This window comes from Mesoplodon mirus (genome assembly GCF_964341445.2).
Source record: "Mesoplodon mirus genome assembly, chromosome: 13".
Taxonomy (NCBI): Eukaryota; Metazoa; Chordata; class Mammalia; order Artiodactyla; family Ziphiidae; genus Mesoplodon; species Mesoplodon mirus.
The window spans coordinates 40751889-40775372 of NC_138989.1; the positions used below are offsets into that span (position 1 = coordinate 40751889).

At 38.5% G+C, this 23484-nt stretch overlaps 1 protein-coding gene across 4 annotated transcripts in view; it reads right to left on the reverse strand.

Annotated features, from left to right (window-relative positions):
• The window catches only part of OSBPL1A (oxysterol binding protein like 1A), a 220494-nt gene that overhangs the window by 135124 nt on the left and 61886 nt on the right, over positions 1-23484 (reverse strand). For all 4 annotated transcript variants that reach the window (XM_082640441.1, XM_082640439.1, XM_082640438.1 and 1 more), the window contains 3 exons: positions 20789-20887; positions 18999-19121; positions 12593-12674 (listed from right to left, as the gene is read on the reverse strand). In XM_082640441.1, coding sequence (XP_082496567.1) covers positions 12593-12674; positions 18999-19121; positions 20789-20887 — 304 coding nt within the window. The remainder of the gene's footprint in view (positions 1-12592; positions 12675-18998; positions 19122-20788; positions 20888-23484) is intronic.

Below are 23484 nucleotides of genomic sequence, written 5' to 3' on the forward strand. Positions count from 1 at the left end.
AAACAAAATAACATAACGTTGGCAAGAGAAAGCTGTAAAATACACACGTGTCACTTAAGTGAAATGTCATATCCTGTCCAGATTAATATGACAGAAATGTACTTAGTTGAAATAGCTTGGGATTTTATGTTGATTATACATTAGATCCTTCACATCTGTCCCTTCCATCAAATAAAAAAAATTAAGAAAGCTTTAAGAAAAAATAAAAGAGAAAGACAATTAAATCTGTAGCATCCTATGTATTTTAAGTAATTTTGATTTACGTAAAACACTATTCTTAAAACATGGTAAACAAGGTCAATAAACAAAGAATCAGGTAAATCCAAATGCCAGCAATTTGCAATGATTAGGCCATAAAACAGTGGGTTCCATCAAGAAACAAAAGTTTTCAAATGGAAAATGGAAAGAAAAATAAAATCTACAGAGAACATATGACAAATTATTTAGCCATTATTCTAAGTGATAAAGTTGTATTGCTCTGTTTTCTTCTTTTTTACATTTTCCAAATTTTTTATATGACATGATTTATTTTAGCAAAGACAAGTCCTTTTCTTGGAAAAATTATTTCTCAAAACTCGTAAGGCAGGGTTTCCCTGGTGGCACAGTGGTTGAGAGTCCGCCTACCGATGCAGGGGACGCGGGTTCGTGCCCCGGGCCGGGAAGATCCCACATGCCACGGAGCAGCTGGGCCCGTGAGCCATGGCCACTGAGCCTGTGCGTCTGAAGTCTGTGCTCTGCAACGGGAGAGGCCACAACAGTGAGAGCCCCGCGTACCACAAAAACAAACAAACAAACAAAAACTCATAAGGCAAAAGTGGGCAACAAAAGGAAAAGGTCAGGGACTTCCCTGGTGGCACAGTGGTTAAGAATCCACCTGCCAATGCAGGGGACACGGGTTCGAGCCCTGGTCCAGGAAGATCCCACTTGCCGCGGAGCAACTAAGCCCGTGTGCCACAACTGCTGAGCTTGAGCTCTAGAACCCGTGAGCCACAACTACTGAACCCCTGTGCTGCAACTACTGAAGCCTGTGTGCTACAACTCCTGAAGCCTGCGTGCCTAGAGCCCATGCTCCGCAACAAGAGAAGCCACTGCAGTGAGAAGCCCATGCACCACAACGAAGAGTAGCTCCCACTCGCCACAGCTAGAGAAAGCCTGCGTGCAGCAACGAAGACCCAATGCAGCCAAAAATAAAACAAATAAATAAATAAATTTATAAAAAAAGAAAAAAAAGGAAAAGGTCAGAGTGAATGAAAGTAATAAGAGTCCTTCATTAATATCTGGATATAAACACCAAATTGACATTTTATCATATTTTTCATCTTATGGAATAGAATTTCCTAGCTATTCTTAATAATACCCAAATAATTGAAAACTACTATATTCTAAAATAATTTTGACTTTACATACTTTTTCTTTTTGAATCTTTGATACACACTGTGAAGATTTATTCTGTACTTAGTTGCTAAACAGCAAAAGAGAGTACCATATGCTAGATGCCATGTGACTTAAATAGTACCTCAACAGATGTCTTACACAGAGCTGGAGACCAGGGATGTGAGGAGATGCACAAGAAGAAACAGACACAGCCTCTGCCTTCCAGAAATTATCTGGCTAACCTAGAAATTTTCCATTTTCATGGCACAAAGGATAGGAAGATGGTAGCACAGCCATTCATGGATACATTTCTTTTTATTAAATACCATCACATGCTTAACCATCTCCAATTTTGTGTATGTTTTAGATATCTCACTTAAGATATTCGTTGATTAGCATAAAACAAACATTAAATCTCTAAATAAATTTTAAGGAGAATTTTACAAATTTTTAAACAAAACTGACTCTGCAAGCTTTCAAAAGATATTCTAAGAAATATATATTAAGACAAGTTTATAAGAATCTATTATTCAGAGTGTGTCAAATTCTTCTGTCCAAAACAGCGTCAAAAGTTACATAACTTGTCTGACAAGCTAGTATTCAAACAAGATGTCAGAATTAATATTAACTTGCACGGTGGGACGGTGTAAAAACCGTGGACTTTGGCAAATACTCTGGGCAGTGCTGCGTACCAGGGACAGTGGGTTCACACTGGTGTGCCTCTTATACAATGTCGTCTGCATACTGATTACATAAAAGGAAAACTACTAGGCTTCTAGAAAAGTTACCAACTGGGGAATCACTGCAAATATGTTTTAGCCAACTAATATTTAGAGACTGAGCCGTAATAAATAAATGCAAAAAGGCCAGTATATTAACATATCTGGCCTACTCTGAGAACTGGACACCGTTAATTTGAAAAAAAAAAGTTATTTTTTGTACTAAAAATATTGTTGAACTCGGGAAAGATGCTGGAAGATCATATGTGAAAAGCTTAACTTTAGAGACATGTATAAAAAGCTCACAATCTGTCGTTTTCATGATTACACTGTACAATTTTTAATTGGGTAAGTTTTAAAACTAGTGGGCAAGAGCTTGTTTCTTGTTGTTAACAAGCTAAACCCTAACACAGAAAACTTCCATTGTTCTCCTTATATAGAAAAAGTCCACGCTCCTTAGACTAACATTTAAATCGTTCCATAAACAGTCAGCTTCAGCCAGACGGTTTTCCTGGAAATATCTGTTTTCCTAGAAATATTAACCTATTATATTTTACTGCTTCTAAACCTTTGTTAAAGATTCCATCTTCCGTGAATAATGGAAATAATAATTATTCATATTCATAAGTTTCCCCACTTAACTAAAACTTTTTTTTTTTCAAGGCCAAGTTTATAATGCTATCCTCCCCATTGAGCCGTCCTTAAATATCACTGTGGGATGTGACCTCTCCTACTGGACTCCAAAAGTAGCCACATCCACTTGTAATAGAGAACATGGGTATTGTACGTATGCTGACTCTCTGCTACCCTCGGTAAACTCTAAACCTCTTTAAGCCCCCAAATACCATGCACTGAACTTTGTACAAAAAAAAGACTCAAATGTTAAAAGACTAAGGAAAATAATAAAAATATTTTATTCCCATGGCTTACATAGAAAATCCAAATAGTTTTGGATTATTTAATTTTACATCAAAAGAACTACTGTATTTTACTTTAAAAATATATAAGATACAAACATTTTCATTTATATTACTATAGGTTGGCTAATTAGGGCAGATTGATAAATTATTTAAAACTACATTTTCTTTTTACTTGAGGCATAAGAAAATATAGTTTGCCTGTTTTTCAACATTCACTCAAATATTTCTATCACTGGGGATAAGATATTTTAAAAAAATAAACTGGATGAATGGCATTTCATTTCCTCAACCTAGTCCTTCTGGGAACAGTGCTGCCTTAAGTGTGTGGTTTGTTTTTTTTTAAGTAAACACAAACAGCAGAGAGAATAAACAGTCCCAAAACTATCTAGCGACAAAGCTAAGGTCATAGGAAATAAAGAAAATATCAAAATAAGACAATTTCTCTCCTGTGGTGAAAAAAATGCAGTGCATCTGACTACGTGCATGAGAGACATAATCTAACCTGCATGAGAAGAGGTGTTTTTAAAGTTATCTCATACTCAATTGGAATTATATAAATGCCTCAAGAAAATCAGTACTCTCTCCTCAAAATGGAGAAAAAGATGTCTGCACATAAAATCAACTATTCTTCTAAAAAACTTCTACTACGTAAAGCCGTAACTTAAAAAAATATCGAGATTGGTAACGTTATATAAGATGTAAGAATATCTTTTCTTGTTCAAATTAAGATGATTAGCTTGAGATCAATCACCTACTAAACAAGTACCACTGACCATTTGATCTGAACGTCTACATCTGTACCGTGTGCACTAGTCGCCACAGAAGTATAAAATATATAGTTCAGAACAGCATGTGTTAAATGAGTTAAAGCATGAGTGAAATAAGAATAAGAAGATAATAAAAGGGATGTTATAAGATATAAAGAGCAAACAAATTGTACATACGTAAAAAATGTTACATATTCAGAGAAAAGAGTTACCATTATGGGATGCAGTCATAACGTGGAGTTGATCAAAGTAATGGGACTTGAGCCTGATCTTGAAGAATAAGCTTTTTTATTGTTAAATACAATGCCCAATAAAACGAACATATCCAAAATATCTGTAAGTATTATTTTCAGATAGTACGGAAAATACTGGTCCTGAGAAGAAGAGAGTCTCAGAATTATGAGAACTCGAGAGGTTAGAGGATTTGCATCTACCATTTATTGAGTGGCTACCATGTGGCAGGCACTACACTCCAGGTGCTGGAGATAGGGCGTAAGTAACTGAGAAATAGTTTTTGTCCTTAGAAAATTTGTAGTCTAGCAAGGAAAACAGAAAATAAAACAATTATTATTGAATGAACAGTACTGATCAGAGGGCGTCTTTAGAATAGTAAGGGGACAAACATATTTGTTGGAAAAAATAAATTGAATTTATTTAAAATTTTAGAAAAGAGTGTACCAGTTAGGAAGACCTTTTGGGGTGAAAACAGGAAAGAAACCAGCAGAACTATGAAATGTATTTTGCATTCTTTTGCAAACAAGAGTGAACGGAGGGCTTCCCTGGTGGTGCAGTGAGTAAGAATCCGCCTGCCAATGCAGGAAACATGGGTTTGAGTCCTGGTCCGGGAAGATCCCACATGCCGCGGAGCAAGTAAGCCCGTGCACCACAACTACTGAGCCCACACACCTAGAGCCCGTGCTCCGCAACAAGAGAAGTCACTGCAGTGAGAAGCCCGTGCACCGCAACGAAGAGCAGCCCCTGCTCACGGCAACTAGAGAAAGCCCGCGCACAGCAACAAAGACCCAATGCAGCCAAAAATAAAAAATAAAAATAAAAAAAATAAATTTATAAGAAAAAAAAGTGAAGGGAGGCAAGGAGGAAGATTTTATTGATTAAAATCTCCATCAAAGGCTATCACTGGGGACCTCCCTGATGGCGCAGTGGTTAAGAATCCGCCTGCCAATGCAGGGGACACGGGTTCGAGCTCTGGTCCAAGAAGATCCCACACGCCGCGGAGCAACTAAGCCCATGCGCCACAACTACTGAGCCTGCAAGCCAGAACTACTGAGCCTGAGTGCCACAACTACTGAGCCCGCATGCGTAGAGCCCGTGCTCCATGACAAGAGAAGCCACTGTAATGAGAAGCCTGTGCACTGCAATGAAGAGCAGCTCCCGCTCGCCACGACTAGAGAAAACCCACGCACAGCAACGAAGACCCAATGCAGCCAAAAATTAATTAATTAATTAATTAGGAAAAAATAAAGGCTATCATTGGATTTACATCAGTCCTGACTGTACTGTCCTGGCCATGAGCTCCTAACCTTATTTGTGGTAGTGGTCTTGTGAGAAAAACCAGTCAACAAAGTACATGATTCCGGTAGAGTCCCATGTGACCCAGCGACCTCTGTCTCCAGCAAGTCAAGAGAGAGGCACTAGTAGGGCCTGTGCCCCAACCAATACGGTGAAGAGTGAGAGAATACGACGGTGTCTTCTCCTGTGGACTGGGCAGACTACACACAAGTAATACATCCCTTAGTTCCATAACCACTTTGCGTCTCCATGTGGCTCCTCAACCTGGCTGTCCGAAAGGAAGGCTGGACCCGGGACAGCAGCTCCCTCGCCAGTGCCCTGTATGACAGACCTGGGCAGGAGCAGCTGGGGTGGTCTGAGCTCTGCTTGCTCTTCCTGCCCCTTCTAAGACCTGAGGAGGCTGGGTCTGCCCAGAGGGGAAGATGGAAACACAAAGTGCTACAGTAAAGGCGATTAGTGCCACGACAGGAAAAGTGGAAACACACAGTAAGAACACTTAGGCCCATCTTAGAGAAGCCAAGAAGTTTCTAGAAGCTACACTTAAAAGATGAGGAAAAGCTAGTACTTCACACAATGGGAACAAGACCCATGAACCCATGAACAAGACCCATGAACATGAGAAAAGTTCAGTGCTACAGAACACTGAGTAAGCGGAAGGAAGAGGTGAGAGATGAGACTGGTGATGCGAGCAGACACAGGTCAAGGTAGAGTGCAATTACCCTAAGGCACTGGAGGCCACAAGACCTGATCTGTCTTTAGAGGCACCTCTCAAACCACACCGTGGAACACTCCCTGGAGGCAGCACGGCCAGTCAAGAGGGCCTGCAACCTACAGGCAGGACGGCTGTGGCCTACGTCAGTGTACTGATGGGGGGACAGAGAAGGGGACAATGGAGAGACAAAGGAGACACAGAACGTGCTGCGCAGGAAGGATGCACTCCAAGGTTAAGACGACTCCAAGGTTTGGGCTCAGGAAATTGTATCAAACCGTCATGTGTTCTTTCAGATGAAAAATACCAGAAAGAACCTCAGGACAAGAAAAGAAAAGAAAAAAACTGACAGGAAAAATAAAGAGGATTTCTTTGTTGCGAGCTGGAAACTTCAGCCCTGCATCAATCCCACCGTCCCCTCGAACTTCTGAACAGGAGACTGGAAGGATTTGAACAGCACCTCAACTACAGCAGCCAAGAGACTGTCCTCAACAAATTCTACCTTTCACTGTAGATGCAGATCTAGGGATGAAAATCCGTAACCTTTTCTAGTTCACAGATCAAAAGTTTAGGAGTAAATATAGATTTCTCCATTTAGTCCAGACTCATTATTGGCTAAGAGCAGTCACTGGAGCCAGGGTGCCCAGGGGCAAACCCTGTATGGTTTTTTACTAGTTGTGTGACCTAAGACAAGTTACCTAAGCTCTCTGTGTCCCTGTTAGCTTACTTATAAAATGGACATAATAGTTGTTATGTGCTAACACTGGGTTGTTATAAGGAATAAAAGAGTTAATATATGCAAAGTATACAGAACAATGCACAAAAAAAGGCTGTATGTGGCTGCTGTTATTCTAGATAATACAATTTGTGGATTACTGATATATTTTACATTAGAAAGTACATGGGACACTTGTGGTACCTGGCTTACTAAGCTGATGGAGAAACATCCCTCTAACCCCAACCCATAAAGATGCTGATAAAATGATAATTAAATCATATATAGCCGAGTTTGAAAGAACAAAATCCCAGATATGCTGGAAACCAGCAGAGAAGTCAAGGCTGACAGAAGAGGCGCATGCCAGGGAGGGCATGGTAGGGAAGGCCAAGCACAGGGGTGTCAGAGGTCAGCCAGGACATAAAGCAGGGGCTGAAAGCCGTGCCTTCACACCTACATGAGGGGGAGATGTGGCTCTGGTCTCACCAAGCAGAGCAAGGCCTTGACCCCCAGTGAAAGCAGGAATGGGCTCAGGGAAGCAGTGAAGAAGGGCACTTTCTGCCTAGTACTGTAGGTGGGAATCATGAAACACAGAAATCCCTCGCTCAGGCTGCATCTAGATATGCAATCCAATTTTAAAACTATTACATCCTCAACAGAAACAGACAAAGAACTACCGTGTAGGGACACTTCCATAATCCAGGAGGCAGAAAAAAACAAGCTCTCAATAAAAAGCTAAAATCCACCGTGAAGGAAACAATCCATCCTAAGGGACAGTTAGCCACAACAACTTAAGACGTAAGAACATGCTGAAAGGGGCTTTAACTTTACACGCTTAAAATTATGAGAGATAAAGTTCAAAATATATGTAACATGAAAGAGCAGGCTTCTATGGAAAAAATTAAAACTTTAAAACCACCACCTAGAATTTCTAGAATTACGAAATATAATTAGGATTAGAAAGTCAAAGGATTAAACAGCCAAAATAGATCAAACTGAGAAAGAAACTGAAACTAGAAAACAGATCTGAGGAAACTGCTCAGAATGTAACAGAAAAATAGAAAGAGAATGAGGAACTACGAGGTGGGGACTAAATAAGAAGGTTCCACACATACCCACGAGGAGTTTCAGCAAAGAGAACAGAACAGATGAAGAAGCACAGTGTGAGGAGAGAACAGCGAAGAACTTTCCTAGATTGAAGAAAGAATGAAAGAGTCTTTGAATTAAAAAACATCTCAAGCAGCAGATATCAAGACAGATTAAAAGCACAAAACACCAAAGACAAAGTGGAGATCTTTGAAAAGCCATAAGTGAACATAAAAAGAAAAAAAAAAGACTCTTCACCAAAGAATCATCATTAGAATATCAGAAGTCAGAAGAAATTGGAATCACATCTTCAAAATGCTAATGGACGGTAACTGTAACCCAGTGGGGATAAAAAAAAAAAAAAAAAGATTTAGATGAGAGAGAAATTCTACCACCCGCAGATCCTCAGTCAAAGAACTACCACAAGTCTGCCTCAGGAAAAACACTGAAACCACAGGAGAAGAGTAGGATATAAAAAGCAGTGGCACTGACTGCGGAACCCCTATTGGTAAAAGAATGCAAAACACTCTCCAGTGTGGACAGCTTCTTCCCCAATTTGTTTGTCTCTATAAGGTCTCACAGAATTGTACAATCTGTTCGCTCATTAACTTGACAGAACAAATGCAGTACTTGTTTCTCCCTGAGTTCAACAGAAATAAGTTATAAATTTATTAGCTAAATACGTTATTCATTTTATTCACTCAAAATGCGTGTGTGTGTGTGTGTGTGTGTGTGTGTGTGTGTGTGTGTGTGGATGGGAGGGGAGGATGGGTAGGAAGGAGAGGGGGAGGAGAAAGGCAAGTGAGCACAAGCTCCTACCACATGCCGTGCGCTGTTTAGGAGCTGAGGATAATCAGTGAATAAAACAGACCAAAGTTCCTCCCTTCGTGGAGTTTATATTCCAAAAGGAGAGGCAGACAATCAACTCCACACACATATATAGGAAGGTTGATAAGTGACAAAGAGAAGAATAACACAAGGAAGGGGATAACCAGTGCTGGAGCTGGAAGTTTAGCCGGGACTTGCTACCAGGAATGTCTTGGCAGGAAGAGCCAGCAAAGTCAAAGTGTAACTGAAAAGAATTTTAAAAAGAGATGACTCAAAAATGAGGAGCGTGAGTGAACTAACAGAGAGGAATGCAGGCCAGTTACCACCCTGGGACAGCGGGGCCAAGGCAAGGTACAGGAGGCGCTGGAGCCACAGAATGGGGCCCGCGGCCGGGTGGAGCCCAGCAGCAGGGTTAGACCACAGCCTGCAGGAGGGAGCAGGGTAACCCCGACCTGCTCCTCCTCCCACCCCTCCACCCATCTCCGCACAGGACCTCCCATTTGCTGGACCCAATCAGAGGGCCAAGGGCAAAGAAGCCCTAGTAATACTTCTAAAGTAGACAGTGATCACGGGCCCAAAGCACCAAGCAGGGCAGAGAACAGCTGTGGAGGAGCAAACCAGTGCAGGCGGCAAGAGAGGGCCTCAGTGGGAAGGTTCTGCTGGAGTAGAGACCTGGGGAGGGAGGGCGAACCCTGGAGTAAAGCCTTACAGGCAGAGGTGCCAGAACACCCGCCCAGGCCCAAGGCAGCTTTGAGGGACAGCAAGAAGGCCAGTGAGGCTGGAGAGAGGCAGGTGGGGGAACCAGGAGATGAAGACAGAGATGAGAGGGGACTGGAGGGCTCTGTAGATCATTAGAAGGACTCTGTCTTTCACTCTAAGTGAGAAGACCTGGAAGCAAATGGATGTTTTGAGCAAAGGACATCAGCCCACTGATGCTTTAGAAAGATCCCTGGGGCAGGGACTGTAGGGACAAGGGTGGGATCTGAGTCAGGAGGCTGTTTTAATAGTGCATGTAGGAGACAAGGGTGGCTTGGACTGGGGTGGCAACAGTCAAGGTGGTGATAAGAATATTTACTCAACGCCTAGAATTTTGAGGAGAGTTTTAAGTGGGTTGAATAAAAGTGCTTTTCCTTTTAAGATATTTTTCTTTTAGATAACTGAAAACATGCAAATGTCTTTAACCAGGGATTTACTATATACATTTAGTAACATGCAATAAAGTGCATGCATTAAACTTGGCATGTAAAGTAATATATCTTTTTTGGAAAGTAACTTAGCAGTATATATCAATAGGCTCAAAAATGTTAATATACTTTCACCAATTAATCCCACTTCCAAGAATCCTATGGTAATAAAGTGATGTGATTAAATATAAATGTACAATACAACATTATTTATAATAGTCAAAACCTGGCTGCTACACCTAAGGGTAAATTTAAGGTTGTCAGGGAGAACAGATTGACTGCATGGCTTTCAGGAAGTCTTCCAAAAGTTTTATAAGTTTGAGTGATTTTATTTGTTTTCGCAACCAGGCTTTTGGTGAAGATAAAATAGTAGAGATTTTAAAACAGCATTCTTTGCACCTTGAATGATGTGTTGCCAATGTCAGATACATAAATTTGGCATTAATCCAGGCAGAAATTAGGTTTAAGGTCCACTCATGAAAACAAAAGCATTATTTTAATAGAGGACACTTCAGACCAAAGACACTGTTTGGTCCAAAGTGTTTACGGGGGTCACGGGGGAGAAGAATTGTAAATAAAGCTAAAAAATCAGTTTGTGATCGGGCTATGAAAGTCCTTAAATGCCAGGATAAAGAGGTTGCATTTTATTCTGTAGTTTCAAGGACACTTAAAAGATTTTCTCAACAGAAAAAAAAACCATTTATAATAATTTTTTAAAAGTAACTTTCTAAAATTAATCTGGCAGCAATAATGCAGTATTTCACAGAATCTGAGTTGGAAGAGGTCCTGAAAGGCTTCCGATTCAATTCCCTTTAAGGATGGAATGCAGGAGGTTCCCAAAGGCAGGGAGACTAAAGGACAGGCTGCTGCAGTGATTTGGATTGAGGTGGTGCAGAACAGGTACCGTAGAAGACGCAATAGGGAAGAAGGGCGTTGAGTCTTAAAAGTCCATGTTCATATAGTTTCGTACTAAAATGTAAGACAACTAACAATTTCAACCACAAGAGCTGGACTCTGCCCACAAACACTTTCGTTTTTCATCTTGAGAAGTCACTGGCAAACTATGTAGGCAGTTGGGAACAGGATGTGTATCTATCAGCTTCCTTTAATAAAACACATGGTACAAGATTATTCTGTACAATCCCTGGCATTAAGAGCAGACTCAGTTACCTTCAAAACTCCAATTCCATTCATGAAATTATCTCAACCCTATTTACTTAGTATTTACATAAAATGTAGTTTTATTTATCTACACCAATCTTTCAGAAAATAACGTCTATAATTTCTGAACATAATTTCTATACATAATTGTTTATGTATAAACCCACTGACTTTTACTGTAGATATATGAAATAGAATTGTCAGATCACAGTCAAATATTTCAAAGTTTCCCAGATGACACTGTCCAAAATGAAATCACTCTTGTGGTACTGAGTATCATGTATGTCTCTAAGAGCACAAATGATGCATGCCATCATTATGAGTGACATGTCATACCAACGATCTGAACCAAGAGATCTGACTCAAGGTTTAAAAGAAAAAAACAATGTAATTTGGTTGTAGTTCTCATATAATTTCTTTCTTTGGTCCAAGTTAACGAAATTAATCCTTATATTTCATCTCACTCTATACAGTTTCTGTATCTTTTAAATGTTGTTAGTATCTCTGCTTAGTTTTGATGGTTTTTGGTGAGAATGGTATTTTAAAAGCCCATTGATGGTCACAGTTGCATAGCTCTGTGAATATACTAAAAGCCACTGAATGGTACACTCCACATAGGTGAATTCTAGGCTTATGTGAATTATGTCTAATGAAGCTGTTATTATTTTAAAAGCCCACTGAGGATGAAGAGCCTTAAGTAATAAAATATCCTTGCTTGCAATTAATAATCAAAATGACTTGACTGCTGTCCTTCCCAAAGCTACCATCACTCATATAAATACGTGTTTGTTGAACTGAAGTAAAGGGATGCCCAAGGTATATCTGGACAGATACAGAACACTTATGTTCAGTTTACTCTAATACTAACATTTCTTCACATTCCCTGGGCACACGTAAACTAGATCATGATTAAAATCAGTAGTTAATCATAAACTCACAGACAACTCAGTTGATTATATTTTAGTGGAGTTCTTTATAAACACATCATAGCTAAAGTCTAAAGCAACTGTTAAGAGTCTTAAGTCTAAGGAACATGATAACTGTTTAATTTATAATCAATAATTTTTTCTCAAAACCTAATTTGTGTATTGGATTTTATATTGGGATTTTGTATTTTGTACTGGATTGTATTTTGATTTTTGGAGTATTTATAATTAACTCCTGATAATTCATAACTAAAGGAGAGTAAAGGCACAAAAAATTACCTTTGAAAGGGAGATTAATAATTAGACAAATTCACACATACATTCACAGAATGGCAAAAGACTGCCAACCCCTTCATTTTATAGATAGGGAAACCAAGGCTCAGAGAAATTAAATGTTCTGCTCAAAAGTAACAATTAATAAGTGGCAGAACAAGGATTCAAACCCAAGACAATTTGACCGCAAAATCCAAGTCTTCTGGGATTCATAAACAGTCTCACTACGTAGCCAAAACGAATTCACAGCCCCAAAAGGTTAACTTTAACTTTTTCAAATACAATTCTGAATTCAAACCCCAAAATTATCTAAACTGTATAGTCAACCAAAGGGTGAACATCTATGATAATGGGTTGTGTTCAAGAGTAGGGTGTGGGGTGTGGGGTGTGTCTTTTTTACCTTTAGCCACGTCACACTCCTTAATCATTCTGAGAAAGTTGGAAATTTCCCTGTCTAGTCTCTGCTGGCATATCTGTGCTTTCTGGAAAAGGAAAAAAGAAGAAGACAAAGTTAAACTAATAACGGATTTTTACAGTACATATGCTTTAATGTTTCCATCAAAACTTTTACTTCATAGGTTGATACACTGTAATAATTGAGACACATTCCTAACAGAGAGAAAAAGGTGAGAGAAAATTGCCTCAGAAACTGAATATAACCGTTAGTTAATCAGGCACAGATTAATAAAAATAAATCTAAATTTTAAATACATTCAACAGGTCAAGCACGTACCATACAACTGCATTAATTACTTCTAATAACTCATTACATAATATATATCTGAGGAGTTAGATTTCTGATTTATTCACACTTTTAGTAGCCTTCATTAAATTCATCGAGAAATTATAAAATGCACCCATTAAGAATATATTTTAAAAACTGCTTTTGCTTAAAAACTCCAGATGGTGCTAACATTTGGAAACCACAAGCTGCTTTTCGTTCAAGCAATCTAAGTGCACACAGCCCTCACATAATCAGACCAATAAGGACATCTTCTTAGTAAGTAAAAGCTTGTAAAAATAAGGGACAGCATTCATTTTTCCTTGTAATTTGACATTTCTACATATTTAGATCCCTAAAAGCAAAACATAAATACAGAGTTTCATGATGTAAGTTGCATCCCATCTTAGTATAGATTTGGAAGTCCAAAATGAAAAAATCAGATAAAACCATTTATTACATTAACAATGTAATTTTGAAGTTAGTTTTATTTAGTTTCCCTTTAAAGGAAACTAAGAAGCAAGAAAAAGCAAGCAAATCATTGCAAAGTTGGTTGGTTACGACAATAAGAAAATATTCTGAGAACCTTGATCTTACCAATATTAGGTTCACATTGTTGCAGGTAAGGTAATACATTTAGCCTGTGAATCTTCCCTATTTGGTACTCCTAATGTCAACTGACTCATCCCCAAAACACTTTTGCTCCCCCTAAATCAGACCTAAGTGCCAAGGTGATATAGGTACGCGTGCTTTTCACCTTATAAATTTTTCAGTGCTTCTGAAGCTCAGCTCAACCACAGCAGAATTACTCGTGGTACCACACTAGGGACAAGCAATGTTCTCTTTAAAACGTACATTACTCTATTTTGAGAGCTCCAACAACATAAAAATGCAATTCACTTTTTTTGCGGGGGGAGAGGGAGAGGGTGAATACCTACACTGTGCAATTTGAAACACCAAAGAAACTGTATGCTGGATCATTTTTCCAGACATAGCCTGTAAATACACGTTTAAGGAAGGAGAAAAGTCAACTGGGGACCACTGAAGATATGCACTGCACAACCAAATGTTACCGCTCATAATTTATTAATACAAAATCGTCATTTTCACTCTATACATATTTAATACCCCTGCCCATGCGCACGGTGCGCCAATGCTACTGTTTTCTCTTTTTTCTCCTATGGTGAAAGTTAGCTGGGTGCACAAAAGCAAGCACTGGCTTCATTTGCAGACTGTGAATCTGTGATCAACATCATAGTTCCTGTGGTTACCGTTAAAGATAAGAAACACTATTACATTCATCTTCCCTTGGCCTATCTGATAGTTATTGAAAAAAGTTCCCTTGATCCATAATTTATTTAAGAGTTACAATAGGTCAGCTGGAGAAGATCTGATCAACACATACTGTTTTATAGTTGGGTACAAATGTGTGTCATCTATTCTAAACAATTAAAGCCATTTAATTGATGCAAAAAACCCAGAAAGGGGTTATTAATACAATTTTTTAAAACCACATTCTTCAATTTGTTATCATTTCCTTGTAGCAGCTACTGGTTATATTACAAAAGCCTAAAAATCTAATTAGGAAGGTTAATACTTATGCATTCTTTGCAGAGCCCAGTATGGTGTCTCACTGACTTCTATGCCATGCACCTTATGTCGGGTTTTAATTTTTCTAGGTTTTAATTTTTTTTTTCGCCATGCTGTGCAGCTTGCGAGATGATCTTGGTTCCCTGACCAGGATCAAACCTGTGCCCCCGTGCAGTGGAAGCGTGGACTCCTAACCGTTGGACTGCCAGGGAATTCCCTAGGTTTTAATTTTTATTTACACTACATAAATGAGATCCCACTCGAGCAGTATTCTAATACCCGAAGTGAGACAGTATTTTAAATCCAGGTATCTGGCACAGAGCCCAAGAACAGGAGCACACCCACAGACCTGGGCTGCAGAGAGTCGGAGGCACCCACGTTGAGTAGCCGGGCCACAATCAGGACACCGGTCTCCTGCAGCTACTTCTGCCCACCCAGACTTCCGCTGTTGGTTTTGTTTAAGTTGAAGTTTAACTACTTTATCAACCCTGACATATGAGAGAGTTCAAAAATGTATATCAAGGGGGTGGGCATTTAGGGAGGAGTGGAGCGGGTAGGAGAGAGAGGTCATTAATTCCAGCCTATTTGCCACGTACAGACAATCCACATTTGGTTAATTAAGAACCGAAGCATTAGCAGATACAGACTACCACATATAAAATAAACAACAAGGTCCTACTGTACAGCACAGGCAACTGTATTCAATATCCTGTAGTAAACCACAATGGAAAAGAAGAAAAAGAGTGTATGTATATGTATAACTGAATCACTTTGATGTACACCAGAAACTAACACAACACTGTAAATCAACTATACTTCAACTAAAAAAAAAAAAAACCAAAGCAGACTGCCTTCTCAGAAATAAAAAGAAACTAATGATACACACACCACCACAGGTGAAAGATGACAGGCACCAAAGAGCACATATGATGTGATTCCATTTCGATGGAATCCTAGAATGGGCAAAGCTGACAATGCCTGTGAAGACAGAGCAGATCAGTGGCTGCCTGAGATGGAGTGGAGGGCACTGTCTGGAAGGGGCACCAGAGAGCTTTTTGAGGTGATAAAAATGTTCTACACCTTGATAGGAGCGGTGGTTACACAGGGTCTTTGTCAAAACACATCACGCCGAAGATGCTAAAATGCCCTCATTTTATTACATAAAAATTGTACCTTGATGATATTGATTTAAACTTTAAAAATAACGGTTGTAAAACCCTGATAGTTTCCTCTGCAGAAAACAGCCAGCACTGCAAGTACTGGTGCCCCGTACTCATCTCCAGACCTTCCTAACTCCAGCCAAATCCACTTCAAGGATAACCCCACACTCCATCTTCCCTCAACCTAAGGCAGTCCACAGCACACTGATTCTCTTTGGTACCTGGTGATTTGTAATCTTCTTAATGTTGTATTTTGCATTAGTTATCTACACAAAGTTAAAAGAAAGAAAGAAAAAAGAAACACAATACACGGAGAAAGGCAACTCTCCCTCACGTACTTGTCAGCCCTAGAGTCCCTGTCTTCCCCCTTTCCCAGTCTCAAAGCGACAACTGCTAATAATTTCTCATCTTTCCTGGGATGATCTAACCTATACAAATGTGTGTGTGCATCCCTGCTTTCTTTCTGCCATGTAGAAGCATATTAGATACACCATTTAACACCTTGCCCTTTTCACTTAGCTATAAATCTTAACTATATCAATATATATATATAAATCTGCCTGATTCTTGTATGGGCGTACCAACCACTCTATCAGCTTTGAGTTGATATACACTCATCTTTCTGCACATTCACTTTAATTAGAAATCATTTCTTCTTCAGTCATGAAAATCTGATATTACTTTCTCATTTGGTTTAAATTTAGCATCATCTGCTCATTATTTCTTACAACACAGGTACAATTCAGAGCCTATTAGAATCAAGAGGTCGTCAACAAAGAAAAACCCCACTCTCCTAGTGCCCCCTCAAAGCTAAGAGCCTACCCCAACTTGATCCAACAGAACTTTCTACAATGATGAAAACATTCTATATCTGCACTGTCCAAGGTGATAGCCACATGTAACTATGGAGCACTTGAAATGTGGCTAGTTAAAATGAGGAAATGAGTTTTTCATTTAACTCCAATTCCTTTAAATGTAAATGTATCTAGTAGCTATCGTATTGGACAGTGAAGTTCTGTACCAATACTTGCTTAAATTTCTCTTCCAATTTTTATTTCTGAAATATTTTCAAGTTGCCACTAAGGCAACAACTGTAAGGCCAGTATTTCTATGATTTGTCTTACACTTTTCTCCCTGTAGGCCTAACCTCAAGGCAGTGACAGACTGAAGGCTAAGAGAAAATGTTTTAAGTTTTTGGAGACCCTCATTTAGGTGGAGCTCAAGTGGGACCAAGAGCATCATATAACACGGTCATTTTTTCAGTGTGGACATGGCCCCATTCCCCCAATTTCTTATAGATCTACTTACTCGTCCAAAAGCATGTTGAGGAAATGAGGTTAATTTTATGTTAATTCAGGAAGTTTCAGAACATTCCAGTCCTAGAGCTCCTCATTTCCTTTAGAAAGTCTATAGACATCTAGAATAGGCCTATTTCACAAATTGGTCTGAGTATTTCCTTGCAACCAAAGAACCCAGGGATTGAGGGCATTTTGGAGCCCGTCTACCACAAGCTACCCATCAACATACATCAAAGTTCATTTCAGATTTGCCCATTTTTGACCAGCCTCCACAAACTGAGACGGAGTCAGAATTCCCAGAGTTAGCATTCAAATTCTGTTGGACAAAGATAACTGTATAGCCTGCAAAACCTCAAGTACTTAACACTGGCTGAAACTCTCATTGACTTCAGGTGCTATAAAATCTAGAAGGCAAAAACCTCAGGGCTTTAAAGTTTACACAATATTCAAATAAAGAATAAAATAAAAGGTACAGTTGTGGCTGATAACCCTAACATTTGAAAATTGAGCTAAAGAAGAAACATTTCTTCAAGGAAATTTTTTAATGATATGCAAGTTAGTATGCTTTTATTTTACCTGTAACTTCCATTAAATAGGTCTTAAAATTACCATAATCCTGGGAAATTGTTGTGCTTTGTAAGCCCTTCCAGGTTTTATCATTTACCTTATATTGAGGGTGGATAAATAGGGAAAGATTTCTTTTCACTTAGGGAACCTGACCAGAAGTTAAAATATTTAGCACAGCTTTATTTTTTACTTGTTTAACATGATTTTGGCCAGAGATATTTAAACCTTCTTTATTTACCTGAACAGTTTTAATGTTATTTAGATGCTCTGGTAGATGTTACTTTTGCAAAGTTCACTGATCTGAAAATTATGTCTACGGCTGTCACCATATTCGGCCTTAAAATAGAAGGAGTGCTGGTAAAGCAACAGTCAACTACTGGGGAATGTCTTCAGCAAAACATGGAAGGGCTCAAATTCTCTAACGTTCCATCATAAATTAAGATTAGGGATCAAAAGTGTCAAAATCTCTTTCTTACTTTAAAGTTATAGGTCCCCAATAAAACTCCTTAGGTATTAGCGAACTTAAATTCACTAAAGTTGTTGATTTAGAAACATTCAAATCCTGCAATAAATTCATTTCATTAAAAAAAAAGATTACCAAATGTAAAATAGATAGCTAGTGGGAAGCAGCCGCACAGCACTGAGAGATCAGCTTGGTGCTTTGTGTCCACCTAGGGGGTGGGAGGGAGACGCAAGAGGGAGGGGATATGGGGATGTATGTATATGTATAGCTGATTCCCTTTGTTATACAGCAGAAACTAACATACCATTGTAAAGCAATTATACTCCAATAAAGATGTTAAAAAAGATTAAATTTAGTAGGCAAATTCATATGCTCTGACATAATTATTCAGATTGAAACACATCATCCTTTCGTAGTTCTAATTCTTCCAAACCCATTCATTTAAAAGGTATAGCCAGAAAACTGATGCCAAGAAAAAAATAGCTATTTCACTTCAACTACTTATGTTGGTATTTCTCTATGGATGAGGCATTGATGTCACTTCAGATGAGGGCCTCTCCATTCATTACTGATGCTTTACCTTACCTCTAATCAATGAAGTTACAGATTACAGGTGCTTTTAAATGAAACTACAGACCAGGAAAGGTATCACTATCACTATATCTGAAATATACAGTGAAGTCATAAAGGGCAGTAAGGCAAGCAATGCATGCTCCCCCTAGGGGCGGCAGCTTTCAAAGAGAATGACAATCTGATTACAACATAAAAATCTTAACCAGAAATGATACACGTAGGCACATGCCTATCTTTAGAGACTATTTACTGAGACATCTAATAGTTATTACTGTAACAGAGACAGTGTAAGTAGCATGAGAATATTACTGGAAAAGTAATACTACTTCTGCTGCGAGAAATCTTAATTTCAAAACCTCATATTTAAAAAAAAAAAATTCTTGGTAAAACCTGAGTGATAGAGTTCGGTATACAGGTCAGGTTTTCCTATTTACCTCTAAGGATTCCTTCAAGTCTACAGCAGAAACTGCATCTTCCTCTTCATCATCTGTCAACTGGTCCTGGGAACAGTAGTGAGTGCTGTAAGCAGAATGCTCTTCTATTGCTTCCAGCCAGTCCTGAAATAATACAAGGATTTAAATAAAAGTAAAACACACTTTTACTCAAAACAGATATTATGACAACAATCTGGGAAGAATAAAATGTACATGGAGAAAAAAAAAATATTACGGCCTCAAAAAAACAAAACAAAAATTCCCAACAACAAAATAATGATGCAGGTCTCTTGTCCATGACATGTCTGGATAAAAAATTTTCCCAATACTTTAAAAAATACCATCTATAAGTTTACATATTCATTCATATTAATACTGAAACACATTATAAAAACTAAACAATGGGTGGAGAATCTTGCACTTAGAATTATAGGTTCTCAACACTGTTGAATAAGTTACTGTATAAGATGCATCCAGAAACAATTTACCAACTTGCCATAAGCGCAAGACAGACCATTTTAAGAGAGCCAACAATTACTCTGATGCTTTAACTTTTACTATGTTTTTAAAAAATTAGTGGGACTTCCCGTCCAGTGGGTAAGACTCCCCACTCCCAACACAGGGGGCACAGGCTGAGTCCCGGGTCAGGGAACTAGATCCTGCATGCATGCGGCAACTAAGAAGTCTGTGTGCCGCAACTAAGAAGTCTGCGTGCTGCATCTAAAGATCCCACATGCCGTGACGAAGACCAGGTGCAGCCAAAATAAATAGATAAATAAATAAATAACAAATATTTTTAAAAATTAGTGATTTCACACAAAGATGGAATGCTTGACCTAAAAATATCTATCTTACTTCTACCTCATTTCTTGCAGCATTTTTCAGGGTCAAATCTTACCCTTTTATGAAATTTTGGGACAGTCACGTTTTGTATTGTTTAGGGTTCTCTGCAAGGCCAAAGTTAACCGCTCTGGAAAATAGATCCTTTTAACCCCTTACATAATTTACAAAAAACAAGATAAGTCTACGAATATTGCTTTGATCTAAAGGGATATGGAGTCTCCATTAAATAACTACACAATGAATTTCCGTCACATCAATCCCTATTTCTTGCTTGCTGCTATTGTTCAGTTTACCACAAAGAAAGGCTGAGTCTACACTGTAATAAATTACAGGGGCTTCCCTGGTGGCACAGTGGTTGAGAGTCCGCCTGCCGAGGCAGGGGACGCGGGTTCGTGCCCCAGTCCGGGAGGATCCCACGTGCCGTGGAGCGGCTGGGCCCGTAAGCCATGGACGCTGAGCCTGCGTGTCCGGAGCCTGTGCTCCGCAACGGGAGAGGCCACAGCAGTGAGAGGGCCACGTACCGGAAAAAAAAAAAATTACAGTGTAATTACACTGTAATAAATCAGAACACCTGGGCTGGAGCCAGGTTCTGTTACTTGCAAGTTGCATGAGCTTGAGAGGTCACTTCAATCTTGGTCTTCAGTTTTCCTCACCTATAAATTCAGGGGTAGACTAAATAATCATTTAGGCTTTTTTCCAAAACTAATAAGGGCCTCTTACCTTCACAGAAGCAAAATTTTAAAAAAAAGAAGAAGAACAGAAAATACCTGCAGGTACATGTTGATAAGGAATTAATTCCTAAGCCAAATTTCAAAAGTTTCATATAATCACTCCCGTTAAAAAGGTACAATCAACAAGATGTTAGATGTTAATATTGAGCCTACCTTATATTCTTCATGTTCTTAAATGTTAAGTTTTATGAAAGATAAATGAATCCATAAAATTACCTCTCTTGTCTGCTGAAGGCTATTCTTAGGAACCCTGAAGCCATGGACAGTGTCATCGAAGCATTTAATAAAGAAGAGGCAGCTATCAGTGGGTTTTACCTTGGATATAAAGAAGTCAGTAAGACAACATCACTCATGCCCATACAACAAAACCCTAAAATTACCTATACATAAAATTAACAATATTAACATGACAATAATACCCAAGTGAACATTTAAAATACTGAGAAAAACTGATACATTGGGAGTATCAAATGCACTGTAGCTTATCTACATCAAATCTGGCTTTCATATTCTTAGTTAATCACAGTAAATACTAATAAATAGTCCACTAGGCATGTAGTTTTCCTTTTATCCTATTAAATATAACATAGCATGCGCTTGGGCTATGAAGTCCTTTAAATACAAGAACTCCAATTTCTTATTCATGCCACTCTCCTGAAACTTTTGTTTGAGCTGAGTATAGAAAATGTTTGAACTGAGTATAAAAGCATGAGGAGTAGAAAAGGAAGAGCTGGAGTGTGAACAAGAGCTGGCCGACTCCATGGGAGAGAAAGTTGCCTTGGAGGAAAGGAAATGAGGAGCTTTGCAAGCAAGCCCCCACCCCCAAGATTGTTCACCTGGAACTAGTACGGTCCCCGAGGGTGACACAACAGCAGCAAGGGCATACCTGGACAACAGTCTGTCTTTGGAAATTAAAAAAGCAGAGCTGGGCAGCCATAAATACTAAAGAGAGCAGGGGAGTCACCCAATGGAAAGAGACAGAGATGGGAATCCCAAACTCTGTCTTTTCACATCTCTTAATGATGCACAAAATATATTCCAAGCAGTCACTGAAATACAGACCAGAGCTGCCATCCAAGAAACAGAGTTTACAATCCAAACCCAGCCAAGAAAATGACCTAAAACAATGGAAATAACATTTAATGGAGAAAAATAAAGAATCCAGGATCTCCAGAACTTAACATTAAGGATACAATCCAAAATAACTTGACATATGAAGTAAAAAAGTGGACCACATTCTCAAAAGAAATCTAATTAAAAGGCAAAAGATGTCAGAATGGTTAATAGGGACCCAAATATATACTATCTACAAGAGACAGAAGATAAATATAAAGATACAGCTAGGTTGAAAGTAACTAGATAGAAAAAAAGATACTATGCAAACAGTAACCATAAGAAAGCCTGAGTGGTTATATTAATATCAAGCAAAATAGATTTCAAAACAAAATGCATTATTACAGGAGATAAAGAGGACCACCACATAATGCTAAAAGGGTAAATTAATCAGGAAGACAACAATCATAAATATGTATGTGATCAGTAACAGAGTAAGAAATAAATAATTCTACAAGTATAGTTGGAGATTTAAACACCCTTCTCTCAGCAATTGATACAATTAGAAAAAAAAGAAGGCAGCAAAGACACAGAAGATCTGAACAACACTATCAACCATCATGACTGAATGTTTATAGGACATGACCCCCAACAATAGCAAAATACACATTATTTTCCAGTGCATTCTCTAGGATAATCCATATGTAGTCATCAAGAAAGTCTCAATAAATTTGACGAGATGGAAATCATATCGAAAATTTTCAATGACCAAAATGGAATTACATTATAAATCAAAAACACAGTAATTAGGAAAACCCCAATTACTTGGAAATTTAACAACACACTTCTAAACATTCACTGGTTCAAAGAAGAAATCATAATAGGAATTAGAAAATATTTTGAACTGGATGATAATTTGAATAATCTAAACTTCAACCTTAAGAAACTATAAAAGAGCAAAGCAAGCCCAACACATGGAGAAATTATTTAACGTGAATTAAAAAATCAATGAAATAGCAAAAACAAGAGAAATATTTCAGTGAAATCAAGAGCTGGTTCTTCGAAAGGATCAATAAAACTGATAAAGTGCTAGACAGACTGATCTAGGAAAAAAAGGAAAACACAAATTACCAATATAAAAAGTAAAAGAGCATATAACACTACCTATCACACAGACATTAAAAACATAATATGGGATATGGAATTTAAGAAAAAAAATGTCATGAGGAACCTAGGGGTAAGACAGGAATAAAGACACAGACCTACTAGAGAATGGACTTGAGGATATGGGGAGGGGGAAGGGTAAGCTGTGACAAAGCGAAAGAGCGGCATGGACATATATACACTACCAAACGTAAGGTAGATAGCTAGTGGGAAGCAGCCACATAGCACAGGGAGATCAGCTCGGTGCTTTGTGACCTCCTAGAGGGGTGGGATGGGGAGGGTGGGAGGGAGGGAGATGCAAGAGGGAAGGGATATGGGAACAGATGTATATGTATAACTGATTAAATTTGTTATAAAGCAAAAAAAAATAAAAAATAAAAAGAAATAAAATAAAAATAAAACTTATTTATATAAAAAAAAACATAATATGGGAATATTACTAACCCTAAGTTTTATAACCCAGAAGAAAATGGACAAATTTCTTGAAAGGCAAAAATTACAAACACCAACCCAAAAAGAAACAGAAAATGTGAATAGCCCTATAGCAACTGAAGAAATTAAATTTGTAACTACAATCCTCCCCCACCCCCACACTAAAACCTCCTGACCCATGTGACTTCACAGGTGAATTCTATCAAGCATTTAAGGAAGCAGTAACCTAGTCCTATACAAACTCTTCTAGAAAACTGAAAAGG